This window comes from Mustela nivalis (assembly GCF_964662115.1).
Source record: "Mustela nivalis genome assembly, chromosome: 10".
NCBI lineage: Eukaryota > Metazoa > Chordata > Mammalia > Carnivora > Mustelidae > Mustela > Mustela nivalis.
In genome coordinates, this window is record NC_139029.1 from 35,076,519 (window position 1) to 35,102,019 (window position 25,501).

The 25,501-nt window shown below is 42.1% G+C and overlaps 1 protein-coding gene across 1 annotated transcript in view; it reads left to right on the forward strand.

Moving 5' to 3' along the window:
* Positions 1–14,546: 14,546 nt before the first annotated feature.
* LOC309842409 (cytochrome P450 4X1-like) overlaps positions 14,547–25,501 on the forward strand; it is a 37,789-nt gene continuing 26,834 nt past the window's right edge. The window contains exons 1-3 of the mRNA XM_082686541.1: positions 14,547–14,823; positions 23,178–23,319; positions 24,671–24,715. Of these exons, the coding sequence (XP_082542667.1) occupies positions 14,647–14,823; positions 23,178–23,319; positions 24,671–24,715 (364 nt within the window). The 5' untranslated portion in view covers positions 14,547–14,646. The remainder of the gene's footprint in view (positions 14,824–23,177; positions 23,320–24,670; positions 24,716–25,501) is intronic.

A 25,501-nucleotide genomic window follows, 5' to 3' on the forward strand; every position in this document is an offset into this window, starting at 1 on the left:
CTTAGAAATGAATGAAGGAGGAAATCAGGATCATATTAGACCCATTAGGTCACTGTCTTAAAAAGACTAGGTTCACTTTGGGTTGCCACATTTTAAAGGGAAATGAGTGTTTTTATTCCTAGAGGCTTCCTGGTTCTGTTAACAGGCCACAGGTAGGCAGACGAGTGGGTGCAGTCGGTCCCCAAGGTGACAGCTTGAAGGGATTACTCCTGTGGGTAGAGAGCACCAGGCATTCCTGTTTCTGGGACTGATAACACTGGGTTGGATGCTGGTGCAATGTATCATGCCTTATTGACTTGTACTCCCCTATAAAGACTGCATATCCCAGCCAATGATTTCAATCCTGAATATTTGCTTTCTTTTCCCATCCAAGTGAAGACACAGAACTCTCATGTTTATTCTTGCCTGAGGACATTGTGCAGCAGGATTTTCTACCTGGAATGATCTGTAAGTTATTCTGAGGAAGTGAGGGTTCCTGACCCAGTACTCTGCTTGGTGTTGGCATGTAGTAAAGCTTTCAAAATATTTTCTCAATATTTGCATAGGATTTCCAAAGCACAGACATAACCACTGTACATTTTATTAACCTTAATTTACAGACAAGAAAACTAAGACCCAGGGACTTAGTTGACTTTGTCAAGGTCACAAAGGAAGTAAATGTTGCAGGTAGGACCATGACCTCAAATTTGTACTCCAGTTTTCCTAGTGCTGGACTACCATTTATTATGCATAATGATTACTCTGTGTTGGCATGATGCTGATGCTTTCATATATTTTTACCTAAATTTTCTACCTAAACACACCCTATCTTAGAGCACACACCACTTTCTGATCTCCAATCTCGTCTCAGGCTACAATCCCACCAGGTGGCAGCTCCTGGAAGACACCATTACTTTTTCCTGCCCAGAGCTTTTGTGCTTGCTGTTTGCTCTACTGGGAATCTTGTCCCTTGCTCTGTCAGGGGCTTGTCATCCTCCAGGTTTCCTCCATGAATGTCCTCTCTAACCAGGGGCCATCTCCAATCTTCCTCTCTAAGTAGATACTCCCTGTTAGACTCTCTCATAGCAGCATGTCTGCTTCCTTCTTGGCACTTACTACTGGGTGTATTCACACTCCTTAATTGTTTAGTTGAGTCTAATTGGTCTGTCCATGGAATGAAAGTGTAAGACGCAGTACATCTCATACCCTGAGACCTTAAGATAGTTCCCTGCACATAGTAGGGGCTCAGAAAAGTGTATCAAATGACATAATAGGGGCAGAATTCAGCAGATTTCTGCATTGCACAGCATGATGATGTTATCACTCTCATGAAGACAGCTTTAATGAGAAATCTCTTTCTTGGAGCAGCATAGCTAGAAGGCTGATGACAGGAACCAGATGGAAGCAAGTTGGCCAGCTTGGGGTTGTTGAGCTCACTCAGGTACAGCAGTTGGATGGCTTGAACTTATAGTGATCTCTCTGGGGCCGGAGAGGAGACTGCCCCCAAAGATGTACAGGGGGATGCAGGACGAGGGAACAATGCTCCCATGGTCTGTCTGGGCAGCCCCCTGCCTTCTTTGCCCAGGGATGTAGGGTCTGACTAGTGACAGTGGTCTCTGAGGGACCTCCTGTTCTGTCATATTTCTGATATAGTGGACAGAGAGCCTGGACAAAATTGTATCCTTGGCCCACCAATTCCCCTATGCCCATGCACTTTGGTTTGGACAGTCCCTTGGATTCCTGAACATCTATAAGCTCGACTTCCCTAAGGATTGTTTTTTGTTTTTTGCCTTTTTTTTTTTTTTTTTTTTTTTTTTTTTTTACAACTGGCAGGGTCAGCATTGGTGGGAGAGGGTGGGACTTCCTGCAAGTCAAGGGCTCAGGCACCATGTGGAGAGGAGTCGTGGGGCCTGCATCAAAGGGGAACTAAGGTTCATGCATGTTCTATTTATCCAGAAGCCTCCTCTGGGAATTTCTCAGTCTGTGCATGACCTGATCATCTTTCTCTTATAGGTCCCATGATCCCAGATGTGTTTACTTTCTTCTGCCAGTGGATTGGTGAGTTGGCACCTACCTTCCATGCCCTTCCTATCCCTGTCTTTTGGTGCTGGATGACCATGACCCTTCCATGCCCTTCCCTTCCCTGCTGTGGCCTCTCTCAGTCAGGCATCCCATCAAATGGACAACCTAGCCTTCTAGTCCCCTTTCTTAGTTAAGCTGCTCAGTGTTAAGACAGGGAGAGCACAAGAAAGCTACTGGCTGGAAAGCAAGTGAGGATCAGATACATTATCCTTCTGGATTTGTCGTTTTCTTTCCAGACAGGCATCTATCTATTCTACTGGTTTCATTTTTCTGGTAAGACTCTGACCAAGACAAATTTTGGTACCAAGAATGACTCTAGAGAAACAGAATCTTAACAGGTTTTCTGACTTGGTTCTGGGTTTCATGAATTGGTTCTCTACTAGGATTATTTGGAAAGGGACTGGTGACTCTAATACCAATGGTAAAGAGCACACCAGTGGCCCAGGGCCTGATGTTGCAATACACAAGACTTCACCACTGGATGTTGCTAATCAAAGTCTTGCAAAAGGCAAGGTTCTGGTGATCAAGTATTGGATGCCTTAAAACATGTTAGTCAAACTAAGAAGCACAAGAAGATTGACTAGATGTCCATGTTGTACTGAAGATGTGGGAAAAGGAAAAAACAATGTGGAGGCTTCAAGTTCTCAGACCTAAATAAATCAATAACCTGAAAGCTTCTATGTCTGCACTGAAGATCACTCTGACCTGTAGCAACAAGCTTTAACCAGGACCCAGATTCTGAAACTAAACCCAGGTGTCATCCTGCCTGTGCCTGAATTGTCAGCAAACTGAATTCCATATCTTGCAGCATGTCAACTGTTACAGTGAGAAAACTGGGAAATGGGACTCTGACAACTGCAAAGAGGACATATGGGAAGAGCCTCATGAGCTGGAGACATCAACCCCCATATTTTACTGAGTCTTCTTTGCCAATTGGGGAGGATATCCATTCCAGCTAGGCATTCCAGAACCAGAGAAATAACCTCAGGATAGGTTTGGGTATACAGCACCAGCTAGCTGGCAATAACTTGCAGGGTGGAAGGAAGGCTCTCCAGGGGGTTGTATTTGCTTTAAATCAATGGCCACTACATGGGGCTGTTTCTCCCATAAACAGGACTCACCCATCCAGTACTCAAGGGATAAAAATAGGAGCAGAACCACTCATTTTTACCCCTAGTGATCTGATTAGCAAAATAAGGAGTACTTATCCATGTAACTTTGTGCTGTGTTGTCCTAGTGGTCTTATATCTGAAAGTAAGAGTGCTTCCACCAGGAGACACAAGAATGACTGCATGAAGCTAACTCCTGGACATTTTGGGCTCCTCACGGGTCTAACTCAGAAGCAGTGACTGTACTGGATCTATCCTGATTACCAAGGGGGGAAATTGCCAGTTTCCTTACCATGAAGGTAAGGTAGTTCTCGTAGAACTACCTTGCGCTGTCATGAGAGTAAATGGGAAAATGCCACAGCCCAGTTCAGGCAAGACTAGTAATGGCCCAGACCCTTTAAGAGTGAGGGTCTGGGTCATGGCGCCAGGCAAAAAAAAAACACAACCGGCTGAGGGACTTTCAGCAAAGGGCTGAAAGGGCAAAGAAAATAACCGAATGAGTAGTGGAAGAAGGCTGTTATAAATGAGAAGGATGGCCATGTCCTAGGTTATAGAAATAAAGAGGGTAATTATTTCTAGCATTTTCCTGCTTTGTTATGAATATGATTATGTGCACATGGGTGTCAGATTTTTTTCTTCCTTGTCTTATATCCTGCACAGAAACCAGATATGTGGTACTAATATTTAACTTTGTATCATAGCATGTAGGTCACAGGATTTCAGGGAGAAGAGAGAATACCCTCCAATGACTTCGCTTTGTGCTTGGGGAAAAGGATCAACACACATTCAATCATATGAAGGTTAGTTGGTGGAAGTGTGACTTTATTATACTTAAATTGCAGATGAAGTGTGGTTTAATGGAATGTGTGAATGATAAGAGGACACATGGTAGACTGTGTCAGCTTGGATTGGCTGGAGTCCCCATTATTCAATTAAAAAGAAGTCTAGGTGTTGCACTAAAAATTTCATGGGTACTGTTAACATCTGTAACCAATTGCATTTAAGAACAGGATATTTCCTTGATAAACGGAGAGGCCTAATCCCCTCACTGAATAGCCTTAAGAGCAGACGTTACAAGAAGGTCAGCACCTTGAGCCTCAGGACCAAGTCAAGGGATCACTAACATAGTTTATTATTAAGTTGTTCGCTCTCTGCAAAGCCAGTTCTGGTTTCACAATGGGGAGAGCAGGACAGGGCACCATAGGGGGTGGCCTGGGTCATCCTTTAGGCCCTAACCATCTGGGCCACATAGGGGTCCAGATTCTCAGAGTAAGGACAAGACAGAGCTGGGTAAGGAGATCATAATGGCACAGAGGAGCTTCTGCAGAGGCAGAGCCTTAGTGACGCTCAACCTGCTACACCATCTGCTTGCCAGGTTGGGTCCAGACTCCCGCCTCCCCCTCAGCCCCTCAGTCACCCAGCTGCTGTAGTCTTCCAATTCTACTGCAGAAATGTCTCTGCTGCCATCCTTCTACCTCCTCACCCAGACTTTTCTGTCTCCTGCCTCCATTCCCGCTCCTGAAGCCCCAGCCAAGCTCAGAGCCTCCCTCACCCTTCATCACAGGTACAACATGTCCACATGCCTCAGCTGACATCAAAGTCCTCTCTGGGACTTTGAGTTGGTTCACTCACTTGTCACCTGCTCAACTCCTCCTCCTCCCAGCTCAGCTCCTGCTGAGGAGATACCAGAGAATGCCCTCCCTCCTCCTCTGCCTGCCAATGCTCAAGGCTAAGGGCAATGCCAGCCTGTTTTCACCCCCACCTCTGCCCACTTTGCCTCTTCATTCCTGGACCCTGACATCACCCTAATAGTTTAATCAAGGACACATCACTTTCTAGAATAGGACATTGCCAGGACATTGCCAGGAACATGGAACTTCCTACAGAGGGTCAATTAGTAATGAGTGAATGAAGACGAAAGAAAGAAAGAAAGAAAGAAAGAAAGAAAGAAAGAAAGAAAGAAAGAAAGAGATGATAGATAGATAGATAGATAGATAGATAGATAGATAGATGTCTCTTTTGAGTGGTGGCATATATTTCTTGACTGTGAACTCCTGGAAGCAAGAGCAGTATGCCATCTCATAGCAGAGGACTTGGCACACAGAGACAGGTTTAATAGGCAGTCTTATAATTGAATGATGTCTTTTGAACTGAAAAAAAAAAAACGTGAATGGAATAAAATATGAGTAATCATTAGTTCTGAGCTAGGAACTGAACTGTGTATCCTTTTCCTGTCTCTACTGGCAGTCAGTCGACTTGTACCAATGTCTAGAGGAAGGTCTCAATCCCATCGAGAAACAAATCCTGGAGCCAGTATCTGGAAGCACAATTTGCTTAAAGATGTTGTGTGAAAGTGGACTGGAGGATATTATGCTGAGTGAAATAAGTCAAGCAGAGAAAGCCAATTATCACATGGTGTCACTTACTTGCGGAACATAAGGAATAACATGGAGGACAGTAGGAGAAGGAGAGGAAAAGTGAATTGGGGGAAATTGGAGGGGGATACAAACCATGAGAGACTGTGGACTCCGAGAAACAAACTGCAGGTTTTAGAGGGGAGAGGGATGCAGGGATGGCTGAGCCTTTTGGTGGATATTAAGGAGAGCACATATTGCATTGAGCACTGGATGTTGTACATAAGCCATGAATCATGGAGCACTGGGTCAAAAACTAATGATGTATTTTATGGTTACTAACATAACACAATAAAAAAATTGTTTTTAAAAAGAAAGTGGATTCATTTTGTATGTGAGGGATTGACAGATTCCTGTACTTGGAAAAAAAACAGTTTTCTAGTAACTACTTACAGAGTTTCCTGCAGTAGCACTGGAAGATTTCATAGCAGCCACTCTGGACAATAGTCTTCCCACTGAACAGCCACTTCCGTGTGCTTTACATTTTACAGACCAGGTAATGTTTAAATGCCAATACAAAAAAGTGTCACATACAAAATAGTAGGTTTTCTTCAAAGGAGTTGATTGTCCTCAATTTTATGCTGCTTGCCAATGTTCACTACGTATACTGTGGAATATGATATGCCAGTCCCATTCAAATAAAGAATTTTGCCAACTGGAAAAGTTGTCAATGGTTATAAGAATATTAATGGGTAGTAAACATTTTGTTGAATGAGATTGAAAAAATAAAGAAGACAGCCATTGGTGTGAGACTTTGTTCAAACAATTTCTGTACACAACTGGAATGCTTACAAGAACCCAAAGGAAGTCCAAACACAGGCAAACATCACTGATACTGTGAGTGTAGATAATGAATTAGGTACAAAAGACAGTGGCCTGGATTAGTGGTAATTGAAAAAGAAACATCTGAAATATTTTAAAGGCATCCTCCTAAAGTGAGAAAAATACTAGAATATACTGAACTTTGGAAAATTGTCACACTAAACTGTGGTTAACCATTGGGTAGAGCAACGGGTCCAAGTCTTCATGGCAAGCGATGATTGCCACCTTCTTTTTGAACACAGAGACACACACCTCTTTCCCTACACACAATAATACAACGCTAGTAACTGCAGACACTACAGATGAACAAAGAAAGTCACAAACATCAGGTATTCACCTAATTCACCCAAGTGATACCCCCACCCAAGTACAAGTGCTTCACCTTGATCCTCCTGAGAAGGGCAGGAAAGCATGGCTGTGTTGAGAGGAACCCAATGCAAACCAGGAAGGGTCAAACACCTACAGAAGGAGCACTAGGGTAAGGACAGGTGTAGTCAAGCTCTTCCTTCCAATCATCCAAGGGACAGCACAACCAAAGCTGGGACAGGAAAAGGGGTTGTTCAGCAGCAATCATCCCATCCTTTCCTCCCAAGCCATCACACCTCTGCGTTTGGCCATATCTTTAGGTTGTGGTGAAGGGCATAAAAGGAGAGCAAGACTAAGAATCCAGTTGGGCAGAAGAAAGAAGACAGATCATACCTGCCTGTGGGGCCCAGGTTTACCCACACACAGTTTGGCAGCCACAGTGAGAGCCGCTTCTCCTCACTATGAATGGAATGATGGTGTTACAGGAGAGGTGGGGCAGACATTGCCCAGCAGTTGTGCACATGTGCACAGATTAGTAGATTAACCATGACCAATCTGAAAAGCAGGGAAGAACTGGAAGCTTACTTTTTGAAGCATCTCAAGGGAAAACTCACATTTATCAAGTACCATCCATGAGCCCTCAGGGAATATGCATGGGCTCCTCCATCCTCACAACAACCCTCCAATGAAGGCTCACATCTCCATTGTTCCATGAGATACGTGAGACTCAGAGAAGCTGAGCCACTTGCCTCTGACCACCCAGCTAGGATGTGATAGAGTTGGGATTCAGAGCAGAGAGGAGCCATAAGGCATCCTCTATCCATAGCAGGGATCTCAGATCTGGTCATTAGCTACTCTCTGCAATCAACCTGAGGGCTCGCCTGGAGACTGGACCATCTTAGCTATGATCTCTAATCTCTAATCTCTCTCATTAGCATAGAGCATATAAGGAAAAACCACATCTCCCCCTGCCCCATCTGATTGTCTCTCATATCTCAGGGAATGAGAATATTAGCGCAAAACCCAAAGCCAGAGGCTGTCAGGTCTTTATTTCTTGGATTACCAACTCTGGGAAGCACACCATATACCTCATCTGAACAACAAAGGAAATCTTGATTTTTCTTGAGGGGCAAATGAGTCTGAAAGACATGCACAAACTGCTCCAGAACATGTCCATCACTGGGGCCACCCTTCTCCTTAGATCCAGTACAGGGACTGCATCGTGGGAAACTCTTACCACAAAGCTGTGTTACCTCATCTCCTAGGATCCCTCAAACCTGTGCAGCAGGGCCCCCGGAGGATCCTGTTTTAGCACAGCTGTATGCCTCCTTTCTGACTGCTTGTTCACCAAGCTAGTCGGCTTCCAGAAACTCCTGCTCCTGCATTGTGTCAGTAGTTCCTCTGGAGACCCCAAGGAGCTAGATGGTGTTCTACCTGGCTTGTCCTCTCACTGGATCACTCTGACACCCACTGGTATGTCAGCTTTCCAGACAACCACTTGGGACAGCCATCTCTCCCTAAGCAGGTCTGGCCAGGGCCAGCTGAGACTCTGGTAGAGGCAGTGGTGCCCATAGTGGCAGTGGCAGTAACTCTGTAGGCTGATACTCAGTGTCTACTGGCTTTCAGGCTGTGGCCGCTCACACAGGCAGCATTCCATGACAGCCATTTCACCTGGCTCCTCCTGGGAACTTGGGTCATAAAATATGTCCCCAAAGTGAGATACCAGGACAATGGACAGAAAATAAAGGGTCAGCACAGGCAATGAATTGTCAGGGTGCTGTGGGCTATGCTGGCCTGTGGTCTCCCTGAGACAGGAGGGAGGTTCAACATTATTTTGAAATTATTATCATTCCAGGTGAGGGTCTAGCTTGGCAGAGCCTGTTTTACCTTATAAGGATATTACTTATGGGATGCTCAAAATTATTATTTTTGAATTGCTCCCAATCAAACAAGTGTGAGGGATGACTGAAGGCATTTAACAGACTATTGAGAATTGTGATCTATTTAACTTGATATTATGCCAAGTATACTTTTATCAGATGACTTATGTACTCTTGAATTCAACTCTTTTGAGTGGTACATTTACATGAAGAAAAGAAGATGGAGACGATCTCGAAATTGTTAAACTAAGTGTATTTTAAAGATTTTATTTATTATTTGACAGACAGAGATCACAAGTGGGCAGAGAGGCAGGCAGAGAGAGAGGAGGAAGCAGGTTCCCTGCTGAAAAAAGACCCCCCCGACCCCCGACCCCATGCAGGCCTTGATCCCAGGATGCTGGGATCATGACCCGAGCCAAAGGCAGAGGCTTTAAACCACTGAGCCACTCAGGTGCCCCAAACTAAGTGAATTTTAAATTAATTCAAAACTGCCTATGATCTGGAGATCTTTTTATGGAATTTATATTTTTTTGCTATTCTCTGTTGTGATTGGAAACACCGCAAAACGTGAAGCTCTACATCTGTCCCAACCTCTCCTTTCTTCTAGGTCAAGGCCTAGAAGATCCTAACCTCTCCCTCTTCTAGGAATGGGGTGGAGGGAGGCAGGGGGTGGTATAAAGAGTCCTCCCCATCTTTCCACTCTGGAATCCCTGTTCCCTTATCTGGTCATATCATAATTCTCTGCTTTTTCATAGCAAAGCTTTTTTGAGTTGACAATATTTTCTCCATAGTTAAAAATCATTGGCATGGTTTTACCTTACCAGCCCACTTCATTTTGGCTTCTATATCTGTCACTTCAACAACTCTTTCTATGATTATATCTGACTTCCATGTCACTAATTCCAAGAGACACATTTCAGCGTTGACCTTTGTTGTCTCAGGAGCACTTGACATCCATCATTCAACGTGTTTCAACAGTGTCTCCTTATATCCCACAATACCTGGTATTCCTCGTGTTCCTCCAATGTCTCTGTTTGCTCCTTTTCCTCATCTAGAAGCTCACACTTCTTAGCAAAAATTTTTTTTTAAATATTGGAATCACTTAAGGTAACAGACCAACACTGCTAGACACATTTGATGGTTTGTGACGCACGGATTGTGTAATCCGAAGGAGTGGAGAGATGGGCACAACTAGTGTGGCACACAGGCAGCAAGGATGAAAAGAGAGTAAACCTTGGAATTCTCAGACTAGAGAGAAGGGGCTCAGGGCAAGCTGTCTTTTAAAATTCTTTTTATTGGGGCACCTGGGTGGCTCAGTGGGTTAATCCTCTGTCTTCAGCTCAGGTCATGATCTCAGGGTCCTGGGATCGAGCCCCACATCAGGATCTCTGCTCAGCAGGGAGCCTGCTTCCTCCTCTCTCTCTCTACCTGCTTCTCTGCCTACTTGTGATCTCTCTCTGTCAAATAAATAAATAAAATCTTTAAAAAAAATAAAATAAAATTCTTTTTATTTATTTTCTTTATTTGTAAGACCAGATGAGGTCTAAATAATCCATTGGGGTCTTTCCAGTCATAGCAGCTATCCATTATACTGTATCTATCTGTCCCCTCCCCCAGACAGTGAGCTGTCCCAAGGGGAAGCCTAGTCTCGATTCTTCTTTTCATCCTGCCATTGTCCAGCACTGGCTGGTATACAGGACACAGCAATGAGGGCAAGGACTGGCTCTATGTCTCCTTTCTGAACATTTCAATTCTCTTACTTCAGACTATTGTGGGAGAAAATACATGATGGAGCCATGTGGCCTGGGCCCTCTGCATGGAATTACTATGTAAATTCCACTGATTCCTCAGTCTCTTAACAACTGCTTGCCAATGCCCTCAGCATCACCCCATCAGCTGCTCTGAATCCCCACCCCTCTAGGCACTCAGTCCTCTTTTTCCTGTCAGGGCAGAAGGTGCCTCAGAATCCTCTGAGAAAATTGAGGTTATCTGGCATCAGAGATGTAATCTGCCCACTCCCTCCCTCTATCCTGCCTCCTATGCCTCTAACGTGTTGGTGTTCCCAGTTGGACCCCTTCAAAACTGCAACTAATGTGCTGCCAATTAAGAGCAGATTGAAGGGGTCATTGCTCAGTCTTGATATTTTCATAAAACTGTTTGGGACTGGACATCTATGAAGTTTCTGTGCCCCATCCCATCCAGGTCATTCCTTCTATTCAGCACCCAGCTCACCCCTTGGCCCTGTTTTTTCCTCTCATTGCCCTTCTCTCAGCACCTTCCATCCTTCAGCTCTCTTAGCACCATCTCCCTTAGGAACAGTCCCCATGTTCCCCCACTGTGAAAATAGCTGTCATTTTACTTTATTCTCCCTCTGCTCACCTCCTTTCCTACCCCCTGTCTTATGCTTATTCTCTTAGTAGATGAGTCCCCTGATCTGGGATGTCTCCATTCCTTCACTGTCCTCTTGTTTTGTGGATCAGATAACTACATCTTATATTCCTCATCCTGCTCTTTCCTTAAAGTCCCCAATATGTCTCCCTAGTTCATAAATTGAGTAACTGTTTCTAAAATATCTATGTGTTTAGCCCAGAGCTGGGCTCCAAGGAAATCTGAGAGATGGGGAAAAAAAAAAAAAAAAAAAGTGTTTGCACTACCATGGACTTTTCAGACCTAATTAGGAACATAAGTTGAAAATGAAAAGAGATACATAACTAGGTTTCATAGGGTTGCACTGACTATGGAATGAGTCATAAATAAAAACATAAATAAATGAGTATCAAATGAGAGGTATGAAAATGAGTGTTTCCATTGTTCATAGGATGGATTCCCATGGGTTGGGTGGTTAGAGAAGCATTTATAGAGGAGGTAAGTCTTGAGGGCAGGTTCAAGAAAAGCAGAAGACACAAGGGATGGGACAGGGGATGGAGCAAGTGGAAAGAGTGATTGTTTTTGCTCTTTCTACCTCAGTGAAGAGAAACACAGAGATCAGCCTAGACTTCTTCCCTACAGGGGCCACATCCAGTCAGTTACCAACTCCAACAAAAATACTCTCCAATATTTCTCCCATTTATTCTGCCTCTTTGTCCCATGGCACTCCCCCTCACCAGGCCACCATCACATCTTATCTGGATATTATAACAGCTTCAGAACTGGTCTTCTAGTGCCAGTTTTTCACCACCCCATAGACATATCATTTGCTCCTATAAATGTTAAGATCCTAGGATCTAGATTCTTGAGACTGACTGGATTCAAATCCTGGTCCCTCTTCTCACCCTCTGATGTCCTGGGCAAACTTCATAATCTCTCTGTGTGTCAGTTTCCATATATATATATACAATGGGGATAATGGTAATATCCACCTCAAGTTTTTATTATGAGGATTAAATGAGTTAATACATGTAAATCCCTTTAAAATAGTTCTTTAAATACTTTAAAATAGTACTTGGCATAAGCACACAGTAAATATTTGCCCACTATTATCTCCCAAATAGCTGTGATATACTACCTAACCATGTCACTTTCCATCTTAAATCCCTTCAGTGGATTACTATCGCATTTTGTAAAGTCTGAAATCCTTACCTTGTCTGACCACATTGATGGGGCTTTTTCAGTGTCCCTATCCCCATCCTACAGCAAAACAAATTCAATTCAGTGAACATTTGCACAGATATGCCAAGAGAAGGAAGGGATAGATGCTCTGCTGTTGGTCTCCAAAATGGGATTTTTGAGTTGAAATAAGTTTTGAAAGCCAGTCTTTGGCCAGAATAAATATTTTTCTAGCTTCCTGTATGTCCCATTATCATGTCCTTTTGGAGTAGGCTGTAGATTTTCAGTCTCAATCAAGGGTGAGAGGACACATAAGGAAAGTTTCTACTACATGAATGGAAATTGTGAATCCCCACCTCCACCTTCCAGCCTGGTGGACTAGGGTAAGAATTAGCAGAAGAGGTAAAGCCAGAGGTTAGGAAAGCATCTAATTTTTCCCCTCTAGGCTGAATTTCTGGAAATGAAGATTTGGATAGATTTTGCCTTGCTTCCTTTTGGAGAGGAACCAGAGTGAAAATGGCAGTGAAGCAGGGAGAAGAATTGAGCTAGCATCCTCAAGCCTTTCTTAGGCTCCTGGGTATAGTGCAAAAAGTACTGATGTTTTTTCTTTTCTAAGGAAGGGCAGAGAATGCCACGGATGGACCAGAACGTCTCAGGAGATATTAACATCTCCAGCAAGAGCCTGAGTAAGACGGACAGCTAAGGAGTCCCCAGGCCCTGACCCTGCTGAAAGAACTAACCAGAAGTTCACCAGTCCCACTCTACTACTTGTCAGTCAGCCCAGAGGACCCCAGGATGAGAGAAAGACTAGACGTCACAAAGCCAAGACCCACCTGGATCCTGAAAGCAGAGCATGGATCTGAGGTCCTCAGCTTGATCACCATGATGTGGTCATATGAAGGCCACCATACACTTACTATGATTTGGAGAAGGGACAGGGTGCCAAGAAAGAATCTGAGTTACTCAGAGGAGACTGCATAAACAAGAAGATTCTGAGACACAGTCCAATAACAATAGTTGAAGGATGGAGGTAGGTGGACATAGAAGAACTGTAACAGGTAAGGTGTGGGACATAATGGAACATACCAGGACCTGGTACTTAGTCCAGATGAAGTTATCACAATTAGAGTTTGTCTAAACTATTAACCCACCAAACAAAACCTGGAATGGAGACTGGGGTGGGGCTTAAGGAGTGGGAGCAGGGACAGGGAGGAGAATAGAGAGTTGTAGCAGAGATTGAGTTTATTGTTCAAAACTGTAAATCCAACACCTAACGTGCCTTTCTTAGCATAAATAAATGAATGAATAATTGAATTTTGGGCAAGGGGGACAGCAGCTTTGGAAGTCAGGTCTGCTGGATCCTAGTTCACCACCTAATAAGTAATAAGTACCAAAACTGCATTAGTTTCTAATTATTTTGCTACATTTTCCTATTATCTATGCTCTCAAAGTTATGAATGTCTCTTGGATAGATCTGGCTTCATAGGCATGAAACAAGGCCCCATATTCAGAAGCATACTCACATGCTTGGTTTAATGCTTCTCTGTCATCATCTTGAAATTGTTAATGAATATTTAGCAAGGGGCCTCACATTTTCATTTTTCCCTGGGATCCACAAATTATATAGTGGGCCCTGATCGTATCTGTAGCGTCTTCTGTAGCTTGAAATAACACATGGTGGACATTGGCAAATGCTAGAAATCCGAGTGAAGATCAACTGTAAAACATTTACCGACACACCACTAGACGAGCCACACTATGTAAGTGTAATGATTACACATGTCCATTCCCAACTCCCAGATCCCTGTGGGTTCTGACAGAGTTTCAGAGAGGGAAAGGTTTTTGTGTTTGGGTTTTTGTTTTGTTTTTATTAACATATTAGCATATTAACATTTATCTGTGGCGAAGAAGAAAAACAATGGCCTCAACCTTGGTATTATTTTGAAACCTAAATTCTGACCTCCCATAATTGAAAACTGTCACAGCTGAAGTGTGACACTCCAGAAGGGCATTAAGAAGTTGCCCTGTGGACTCTGAAAAACAATCTGAGGGTTTTGAAGGGGCGGGGGTGGGAGGTTGGGGGAACCAGGTGGTGGGTATTGGAGAGGGCACGGATTGCATGGAGCACTGGGTGTGGTGCAAAAACAATGAATACTGTTAACGTTGAAAATAAATTTAAAAAATAAATAAATAAATAAGTTGCCCTGTGTGGTGTATAAACAATGAATCTTGGAACACTGAAAAAATAAAATTAAAGACAAAACAAAGTTGCCCTGAATGAAGATTCGCCTCAATTGATAAAGGGTTAGAAATCGGAGAACTCGAGACTGCCTCCTCTGGCCAACTTGGCGCTTTCCCTCCCAGATGTCCTCCTCCCGGGGAAAGAGCGGAACTTGCTGGAGGGCACAGAGTCGTGGTGGGCTGGGCAATCCTCTTCAGGCGCCGGGCGGGGAAAGCCCATCCCCTCCGGAGCCCCGGAGGCCGCCTGCGACCGCGCAGCGCACAGCGATGGAGTCCTCCTGGCTCGAGACGCGCTGGGCGCGGCCCTTGTACCTGGCCTTCGTGTTCTGCCTGGCGCTGGGCCTGCTGCAGGCCATCAAGCTCTACTTGCGGAGGCTGCGGCTGCTGCGAGACCTGTGCCGCTTCCCCGCGCCTCCCATCCACTGGTTCTACGGGCACCAGAAGGTAATGGAAGGGAGGGACGGAGAAGGATGCTTCCGAGGATACCAGGCGGGCGGAGGGATGGGCTGCTTCCTCCCTTCCCTTTCATTGCTGCATCCTGCCCTCTCTGGCTCAGCCTGTGGCTCTCGGCATCTTTTCATTACTCTGGGCTTGCTCCCTCACCGGGTTGCAGGTAAAGAGAAACAAGCCTGGAGCCCCTGGATTGGAAGCTGGCGGGGGGCGGGGGGCGGGGGTAGGGCGCTGCTGGGAGGACGTATGCAGAGACTGCTTACAGAAAAAGATCCTCCTGTAATATAGGGCAGTCTCTGTTGCTTCACCTATCTCTTGCATTTATGCACTGCATCTTAAAAATTCCACACGTTGGGGGAGGGTTTGTGCTATGGTGAGTGCTGTGAAGTCTATAAACGTGGCGATTCACAGACCTGTACCTCTGGGGCTAATAATACCTTATATGTTTATAAAAAATTTCTTTTAAAAGCCTTCCACACGAATCGCTTAAAAATAGTTATGTTACTCTAAATATTGCTTATTAACTGCAGAAAATAGGCAAAATAGAACACAATTAGTTGCCACCCTTAGTGCATTACAACCAGAGAAAATGAACTTTTCCCAAGATTTGGGGAAGTAAAGAGCAGCCCCCACCAATCACTCAGAAAGTGATGGCAAATTGAAATGTGTAAGAGGGAGACCTTTACTTTGTGGTCCTCTGTTGTCCAAATCCAGTCTCACCCCAGATTCCTTGTTTTATTCATTCAGCCAGGTTTGAGTGGAATTGTGTGATGGGTGCTGGGATTACAAGCAGAACGGTACCAGCCCTCAGAAGCCCAAGTCATCCGGGAAAATTGGAGGGGGAGACGAACCATGAGAGACTGTGAACTCTGAGAAACAAATTGAGGGGTCTGGAGGGGAAGGGGGCTGGGGGGTTGGATGAGCCTGGTGGTGGGTATTAAGGAGGGCACATATTGCATGGAGCACTGGATGTGATGCATAAACAATGAATCGTGGAACACTGAAAAAATGAAATAAAGTTTAAATTAAAAAAAGAAGAAGAAGAAGAAGAAGACCAAGTCAGATGCATACTTAAACCACAAAGAGAAAATGCAAATACAGGGTAATGAGTGCTTTGATAGAAGCCTAGGGACAGGGGATCTTGGAAGGAAATAGGCTTCTTTACCTAGGGAAGGAAGGAAAGTCTATGGAAATCTGGGCAGAATTTTAAAGGATGGCTGGTGTGGGGAGGGGGGTCCCCAGCCGAGCTAGTATATGATCCTTTGGCTCCCCCACTCCCAGTCCTTCTGCCCAAAAGCAACCACTCTCAACTGCTCTGCCTGTTTATTTCAATCCTTACTGGCAAAATAATATTACTATGTTGGGTTTCTTAATTTAATGATTTTAGATATCCTTTCATTAACTCTCTCATGATGGGAGTAATCACTTATACCTCATCTTTTACTGTCCCAATATAGTTACATTGTGTTTTTTGTTAAATAGAATAATTAATATTTATATTATTTTGATTATGTAAATGTTTACTTACCACTGATCTAATGGTTGATTTTGTTTCTTTTCTCATAGAACTTTATTTCTCTCCTGGTGTTATTACCTTCCTCCTTTTCTCATATGATGTTTTTCAAAATCTATCACTATTTTTCCCCAAATATTTTTAATAGATCTGTCAAATACATCTCAACAATATTCCAAATATTGAAACATATTGAAAAGTCTGTCAGCCTATGAGCTTTTCTGGAGGCATTTCTCCCAACAACCTCACCTCCCCGATCGAAATCGCTGTTCTCTAGGCTCGGTACCCAGATAATGTACTACCCTGTGTCCTATATTCTGTTTCCTGGATACTGCGTCTTTTCTTTTTCCTGATTTATTTCATCATTTTTATGGGTAGCTTCTTGAGATTGAGTGAAGGAATGTCAGGTAAATTTTTTGAGCTCTCGAATGGCTGAAAATGTCTGTTAAAATTCATAACTTGATTGATAGTTTGGCTGGGTATAGATTATACTTTGGATATAATTTTCTCTCAGAATTTTGAAGGCATCATTCCATTGTCTTCTACCTTTCAGGATGATGTTGAAAATTCTGATACCTTTCCAATTTTTTTCAGAACACATTTACTGTAGTAAAATGTCCATAACATAAAATTTACCATCTTGGGGCACCTGGGTGGCTCAGTATGTTAAGCCTCTGCCTTCGGCTCAGGTCATAGTCTCAGGGTCCTGGGATCAAGCCCCTCATCGGGCTCTCTGCTCGGCGGGGAGACTGCTTCCTCATCTCTCTCTCTCTGCCTACTTGTGATCTCTGTCTGTCAAATAAATAAATAAAACCTTTTTAAAAATTTACCATCTTAACCATTTCTAAAAGGGTACAGTTCAGTGATATTAAATACATTCATAATGTTGTGCAGTCGTTAACACCATCCAACTCCATAACTCTTTTCATCTTGTAAAACTGAAATTCTGTGCCCATTAAACAATAGTTCCCCATTTCTATCTTTCCCTAGCCCCTGGCAAGTACCATTCTATTTTCTGTCTCTACAATTTTGACTAGTCTACAATTTTGACTACTACTATTTCATATAAGTGGAATCGTGTAGTATTTATCTTTTTGTAACTAGCTTATTTCACTTAGCATAATGTCCTCAGGATTCATCCATATTGTAGCATATGTCAGAATTGTCTTTTTTTTTTTTAATCTGAATAATATTTCACTGTGCCTATATACCTTATTTTGTTTATTCATCCATCAGGGGATGTGATTGGTTGTTTCTACATTTTAGCTGATGTGAAGAAGGGTGTACAAAAATCTCTTTGACACCCTATTTACAATTCTTTTGGATAAGTACCTGGAAATGGGATTGCTGGATCATATGGTAATTCTATTTTTAATTTTCTGAGGAACCGCCACACTGTTTTCCACAGTGGAAGTACCATTTTACACTTCCACCAGAAGAGCACAGGGGTTCCAATTTCTCCACATTCTTACCAACACATGCTGTTTTCTTGGGGGGGGGGGTGTTTGTTTGTTTGTTTGTTTGTGTTTTGTTTTTTCTGACAGTTGTCCCAATGAATCAGAGGTAGTATCTTATACTTTCGATTTGCATTCTCCTAGTGATTAGTGATGTTAAGCATCTTTTCATGTGCTCAGTGCCATTTGTATGTCTTCTTTGGAGAAATGTCTAGTTAAGTTCCTTACCCATATTTGGATCAAGTTGTTTTCTGTTGTTGAGTTTTAGGAGATCTCTATGTATTTTGGATATTAACCACTTATCAGATATTTGCAAATATTTCTCCCATTCCATGTTTTTTACTTTTTACTCCATTTTACTGTCTTACACAAAACTTTTTAATTTTCATAAAGTCTAATTTGTATATTTTTTCCTGTGCATTTAGTTTCATATTCCAGAAATCACTGCCAGATCCAAAGTTTTTAAGAATTTGCTCTGTGTTTTCTTCTAAGAATTTTACAGTTTAAGGTCTTACATTTAGGTCTTTGAACCATTTTCCATTAATTTTTGTATATGGTGTTAAGTAAGGAAGGGCCCAACTTTATTCGTTACCATGTGGATATACAGTTTTCCCAGCAACATTTGTTGAAAAGACTGTCCCTTTCCCTGTCCTGCCACCTTTGTCAAACATCATTTGACCATATATTGGGGGGTTTATTTCTAGACTTTCTATTTTATTCCATTAGCCTGTATGTCTCTCTGTGCCAGAACCACACTGTTTTGATTACTGTAGCTCTGTAGTAAGTATTGAAATCAGGAAACATGAGTCCTTCAGTTTTGTTCTTCTTATTAAAGACGTTTTGGCTATTCAAGCTCCCTTGATGTTCCATATAAATTTTAGGATGGATTTTTCTATTTCCCATTAGATTAGAATTTTCATAGGGATTATATTGAATTGTAGATCACTTTGGGTAGTACTGACATCTTAATAATAAATCTTCCAATCCATAATCATGGAATGTATTTCCATTTGTTTATGTCTTTTTAAATTTCTTCAGAAATACTTAGTTCTCACTATATAAGTCTTTCACCTTGTTGGTTGGGAGTATTTGGTTTTCCAATACTTGGTTTCACCTCCTAAATAGTTTATTCTTTTTGATGCTATTGCAAATGGGCTTGTTTTCATTATTTTCTTTTCAGATTGTTTGTTAGAACATCAACTGGTTTTTGTGTAGAAAATGTAGATTTTCTACATTTTAGTGTAAAAATGCTGCTGACTGCCAAATCTAAGGTTAATTCTTTATGTTTTCTTCTTGGAGTTTTATAGTTCTAGCTCCTTCATTTAGATCTTTGATCCATTAAATTAATTTTTGCATGTTGTGTAAGGTAAGGGTCTAACTTTACTATTTTTTGTGGCTATCCATTTATCCCAGCACCATTAGTAGAAAAGACTATTTTTCCCCTCATTGAACTGTTTGGAACCTGAGTTGGAAAAACCCAGTTCTTTTCCTGTGTTTCCCCTTTACTCTCACACTAGGACCATATTCACAACACTTCTGACACCAGGTGTTGGGTGAGTGCCCCCACCTCCAGGCTGCAATCAAGCAATCCTGTGAAACAATGCAATTCTGACACTGTCTACCCAGAGAAAGCATCAGATCTCACAGATTAAGAACTCAGGCCCACAAGACTACCCCCCACCCCATTTCAGATGCCAATGGCAAGTCCAGATGGTTACTGTGCTTCTGACCAATCACCTGTAAGTTGGAGATTCCTGTGACCTCTTCTTTGGATCTGGTTACTATGCTGGAACAGCTCACAAAACTCAGGAAAAAATTAATTTACTGTTTACCAGTTTATTATAAATGGATATGATAAAAGATACAGATGAACATGCAGTTCGAAGTGATGCATTGGGTAAGGTACGTGAGAAGGGGCACAGAGCTTCCGTGCCCTCTCCAGATGCATCACTCTACCAGTACCTCCACATGTTCACTAAACTAGAAGGTCTCCAAACCCTATACTTTTGGAATTCTTACAGAGGCTTCATCATGTAGGTATGATTGAACATCAATTCCATTTCTGGTCCCTCTCACTCTCTGTAGAATGGGAACTGGGACTGAAGATTCCAAGTTTCTAATTATTGCTTGGTCTTTCTAATGAGGAGCCTCCATCCAAGAGCCCACCAAGAACCAGCTCATTGGAACAAAAGACACTGCAATCAGTTGACTGTAAACATGAAGTTTGTTTCTAGATTCTTAATTCTATTCTATTGATCTATATGTCTGTCCTTATGCCAATACCACACTGTTTTAATTATTTTTGCTTTGTAGTAAATTTTGAAATTGGGAATCATAAGTCTTCCTATTTTGTTCTTTCTTTTAAAGATTTTATTTATTTCTGTGTGTGAGAGAAAGAGCATGAACAGGAGGGAAGGGGCAGAAGGAGAGGAAGAAGCAGACTCTTCTCTAAGCAGGCAGTCTGAGGCAGGACTCTATCCCAGGACCCTGGGATCATGACCTAAGCCGAAGGCAAACACTTAAACCTTAACCAGCTGAGCCACCCAGGTGCCCATATTTTGTTCTTTTTCAAGATTATTTATGTTATTCTGGATACCTCTAGTTTCCATATAAGTTTTAGAATCAGCTTGCCAATGTCTACAAAAAAGCCAGGTGTGATTCTGACAGGGATTACATTGAATCTATAGATCAATCTGGGAAATATTGTCATGTTAACAATATTAAGTCTTCTGATCTGTGAACATGGGACATCTTTACATTTACTTGAGTATTTTCAAATTTCTTTCAACAATGTTTTATAGTTTTCAGAGTATAAATTTTACATTTATCTTTTTTAATTTGTTTCTGAATTTTTATTCTTTCTGATACTGTTATAGACAAAATGGTTTTATTTTTATTCAGATTATTTGCTGCATTCATAATGTTTTAAAGTCCATAACCTCTTGACTGTCAGTAAATTTCTTGTGTGTGTTTTAGAGAAGGGCCTCTACCAGAGTTTTACAGATGAGAGATGGCTAATATATCAAGCTGACTAATAATACCAACTAACTCTACCTGTTTACATTATTTTATTTTATTTTTTTATTTTTTTTTAAAGATTTTATTTATTTATTTGACAGAGAGAGAGATTACAAATAGGCAGAGAGACAGACAGAGAGAGAGATGAGGAGAAGCAGGCTCCCTGCTGAGCAGAGAGCCCCAATGCGGGACTCGATCCCAGGCCCCTGGGATCATGACCTGAACCGAAGGCAGCGGCTTAACCCACTGAGCCACCCAGGCGCCCCTTTATTTTATTTTTTTTACCCATTATGTTTCTTTTGACAATTTGCCGCTTAGATAGTCACAAGGAACAGCTGGAACTGTTTTCCTTAACCTCCCTAAGGTCCAGTTTGCTCAGATGTAAAATGTAGGTTCTAATCATATCAGCTTCATAGGGTTCCTGGTATAAAGATTAAATAATATAAATCATGGAAAGCCTGATCGTGACAGTACCTAGCTCATAGTAGTGCTTTGTAAGTGTTAGCTATTACTATTTGTCTGGGGACTAAGCATTTTCTGAATATCTCTAAGCAGTGTTTCCTAAATATGTGTAAGACATATTTTCAAATGTATTAAGATAATATTGTGGATGAAGAAATATAAATCCATATATTATAGGAGTCACAATGGCTTTCTCTCCTTTTTGCCCAGTCAGAGGTTAATAAAAGTATAAACAAATGCTTGTGGCTGAGGGTGTCCGTAACAATTTCTAACCTAAAGAAATAATCCTCATATTAAACTGTAATTTCCATGAGGGCAAAGACCTTGCCTGTCTTATATTTCCCTACATCTCTACTGCCTGGCATATATAGTAAGCCCTTAATAAATACTCACTTGTCTATGGTTTACAAATGAATTAATGAAGGAACATTTGTTTTGTTGGGAGACTTCATTTGCATTGTCAGTGGGTGCTTGTCACTGGCTTGGCTGTAGTTAGCAAAAATGAGTCTGTACCATTTCAGGAGCTAGGTTTCAAGAATCTCAACCTCCTCGGGGCCCTAAACTTTCCAGAGAATACTTCATGGGATAAAGGTGCTAACTGGTAACAGAGGAAATTGGGAGCCAAAGTTTTCCACTTTTTTCTGAGGGTAAGACAAATCACATGGCAAACTCTGTATGGTTGGTCACACAAGGAAGAACTTGCCAGCCTTAGGGATTCTTTGCAAGTCATGACCCCCACAATCAGGTGTCACTGGGTACACCAGACACACACATACAGGTGCCCCCCACACTCTCACGTTATACAAGAAGTGGATATAAATTTATCTTCTTGTCAGTGATTTAGAGGAACTGTTTAAATGAGTCAGTAGTAACTTGCTTGCTAAGGCAAAAAGTTCATCTTTGATGGTGGTATTTGTACTCTGGTTTATAAATGTTGGAAGCTGAGAATTTTATTTAAACTTGCTTCAAGATTCACACACCTGTATAAATGAGCCATCTGCTGTTGTGAGGGAAAAGAATGGGATTTTCTTTGTAGATGGAGTGGGCAGGTTTTTAGGGAGAAGCTTTTACTATGAAGTCACAAGAAAGAATCACTCCTCAATAATTAGAAAAAGGAAAAGGGAGAGGAAATAGTGAGCTGGATCATGGGTTATATTCAGTCAACTATCAACTAGCTTCCTACATAGGAAAAATATCTCAGTTTCCAGACTCCACTCCAAATCAGAATGTATGACCTTGGCAGGTGAGGCAGATTCAGGTCTCTTCACCTTCTGATTCGGGAAAACAGCTTACCATAGATGTCATTTGACAGGGACTTATTCTGGGGATGCAACATACATTTACATTGAGAAGATAAATACACAGAACTTCATTAGGTGCTGGGGTGGCATACTCAGTTAAGTGTCTGACTCTTGGTTTCAGCTCAGATCATGATCTCAAGGATGTGAGAATGACTCCATGCTGAGCAGGGAGTCTACTTAAGATTCTCTCCTTCTCCCTCTCCCTCTGCCTCCCCTCAATTCTCTCTCTTTCTCTCAAATAAATAAATAAAATCTTAAAAAAAAAACCAAAAAACAGAGATCACAAGTAGGCAGAGAGGCAGGCAGAGAGTGAGAGGGGAAAGCAGGTTCCCTGATGAGCAGAGAGCCCAATGTGGGACTCGATCCCAGGACCCTGAGATCACGACCTGAGCCGAAGGCAGAGGCTTTAACCCACTGAGTCACCCAAGCGCCCCATAAATAAATAAATCTTTTTTTAAAATTATACTCCAAGCTTGGACATGCCAAGGAAAGCATGTTTGTGTAAACTTATTGAGGCCCTACCTTCAGCTTGCCTCTGTAAGAGGAGAGGAATCCAGACTGGTTCCTCTAACTTCCTTCACTCTTTTTTTTTCACTACAGTTATTTCAGGATGGTAAAATGGAGAAATTTGAGGAGCTTGTTGAAAAATACCCTTGTGCCTTTCCTTGCTGGGTTGGGCCTTTTCAAGCATTTTTCTACATCTATGACCCAGACTACGCAAGGATTTTTTTGGGCAGAACAGGTAAGAAAAGGGATGAATCTCAGGAACCTAATCCTCCTAGGAGTGATATATAAAACTCACAGGCAGGATTCTAATGAATTCCTGAGGCAAAGATTAGAACTCAGCCTTTAAGGGGCCTAGGGACACAATGATGGCTACCGGAGCGGGGGATGGGTAAAATAGGTGATGGGGATTAAGGAGTGAGTGCACTAGTTGGGATGAGCATTGGATGATGTATGGAATTGTCGAATCACTACATTCTACATCTGAAACTAATACAAATTAGTTTCACTGTGTTCACCATCCTGGAATTAAAAAAGAAAGAGAACCTGGAGAAATTGGGAGAGGTTTCTGACCAATCCTGAAAGGGACTATAACATGCCACCCAGTCCCTTATCCACCTCAGACTCCCATGGGCCCTTGAGGATGTATCTTAAAGCCAGGCTGGCACCACCAGATCACCAAGGGCTTCCTTTGCCTCTTGGATTTGTGACTTCAGTATCAGTAATAATCCTCACCCCCAAACCCTGCTTGAGCGTAAGTTTTCAGGGGAATTCAGAAGTAGCTCAGCCTCTGGCGTTTCAGGATGTTAACCTGAATGCTAGGTCATTAATTTACCAGTATAACCTCTTGATGGTGGTTCCAATTTTGGTTTTTTGTTTGCATATGTTTGTTTCCTTTTGGGGCACAAGTCACCTAACATCCCTATCCAAGCCTTTTTCAAAGCCTCCGTGGTGGATCATCTCATAGCACAAAATTAAAATATTTGGTGTTTGCTCCATCAGCTTAAAACTTAGTTTTAACTAAGAGCGTATATTCTAATCTTTCTTCCCTGTCCATTGTTTCCATTACTTCTAGTAAAACCTAATAAAGGAAAACAGCCTTTCCCTGAAACTCTATGTGTCCCGTGCCCTCAGCCCTGATTTGTTTCTTGCCCACCTCTTAAAGGACAAGAGCTGTAAAATACCTCCATGTTAGAATTCATGTAAACCCCAAGAGGCATTTGTCCCCCTTCCTCTGTGGTCTGCCAGCCCCTGCTCTAATCCCTAATCTATTTTCTAAGAAGGTTATAATATAATGTCCCAAATCCTGTTCTGGAAATTTGGTAACCCTCAAGGCAATCTCTGTTTCTGTTGGAGAAAGTGTAAATAAAGGAAGAATCTGGGTTTGTGTTCCTGTCTGCCTCCTGGAATTTGTTGTTCTCTGGTTCCTCAACCAAGACTTGTGGTCTTCCTATGCCTGCCAGGGCTATAAGGGGTGAGCCCTGGGCTCCCTTTTGCTAATTATACTTAGTGCAGGCAAATGAAGAGAACCTTCACCAAGGTAATTCCCCTCTAATGTTGTCATTTGTTTCCTCTACTTGACTCTGCAGATCCCAAGTCCAAGTACCCACACAAGTTCTTGATTCCGTATCTTGGTAAGTATGTGCAAGAAAGCAGAGTGACTCACTCTCTCATCTGAGGTCCCCTTACTATTGTAGAGCATTCCAAAGAAACAAATCAGAATGCTCAAAAGCATTTAAGAGGATGGTAGTTCTTTACTACAAGTTTTCGAAGGGGAAGATCAAGAGGGAGTGCTCAGCCAACACAACACAACTTACTAGGAACACTCTTTGTCCATTTTTCTCTCCAAAGTCTCATCTCAAGGCACATGTATGTGAATTGGTCCCATCTCTGTCTTTAAAACTGCAGCCTCATGTCTTAATTCTTTATTTTATCCTTTCTTCTCTCTTGTTTCTTGGTTCTTCCAAAAGAACCAAAACTTCCCCAGTGCAGTTTTGCTCTGAAGTATAGTTTGACAGTATTTTATGAGCAGATAAATTAAGACTTTTAGTCATGTAATTAGTATTTATGTTAGACAAAGAAGGAAATAAATGGAAAAAAAATTGTAGGTTTGGGGTTCAGAGGTATTTGGATTTGAGTACTGCCTCCCACTGACTAGTTGAATGTGATTTTGAGGAAAACATCTAATGAGTGTTACATCTCTGGGCCATTGTGAAGATTAAGTGAAGCACATATTTTCTACACTTAGTGTAAGGGCTGGCATTGGACCAGCGCTGGACCATGCACCCCAAGCCTGACATGTTGTAAGCTCTCAGTGAATGATGGAAATTACATAACAATAAACTTCAAGGTCATTTCAAAGCCAAAATCGTTAATGATCTTTCTTGCAACAGAAGATTGTAAAACATTGGTCTTCATGA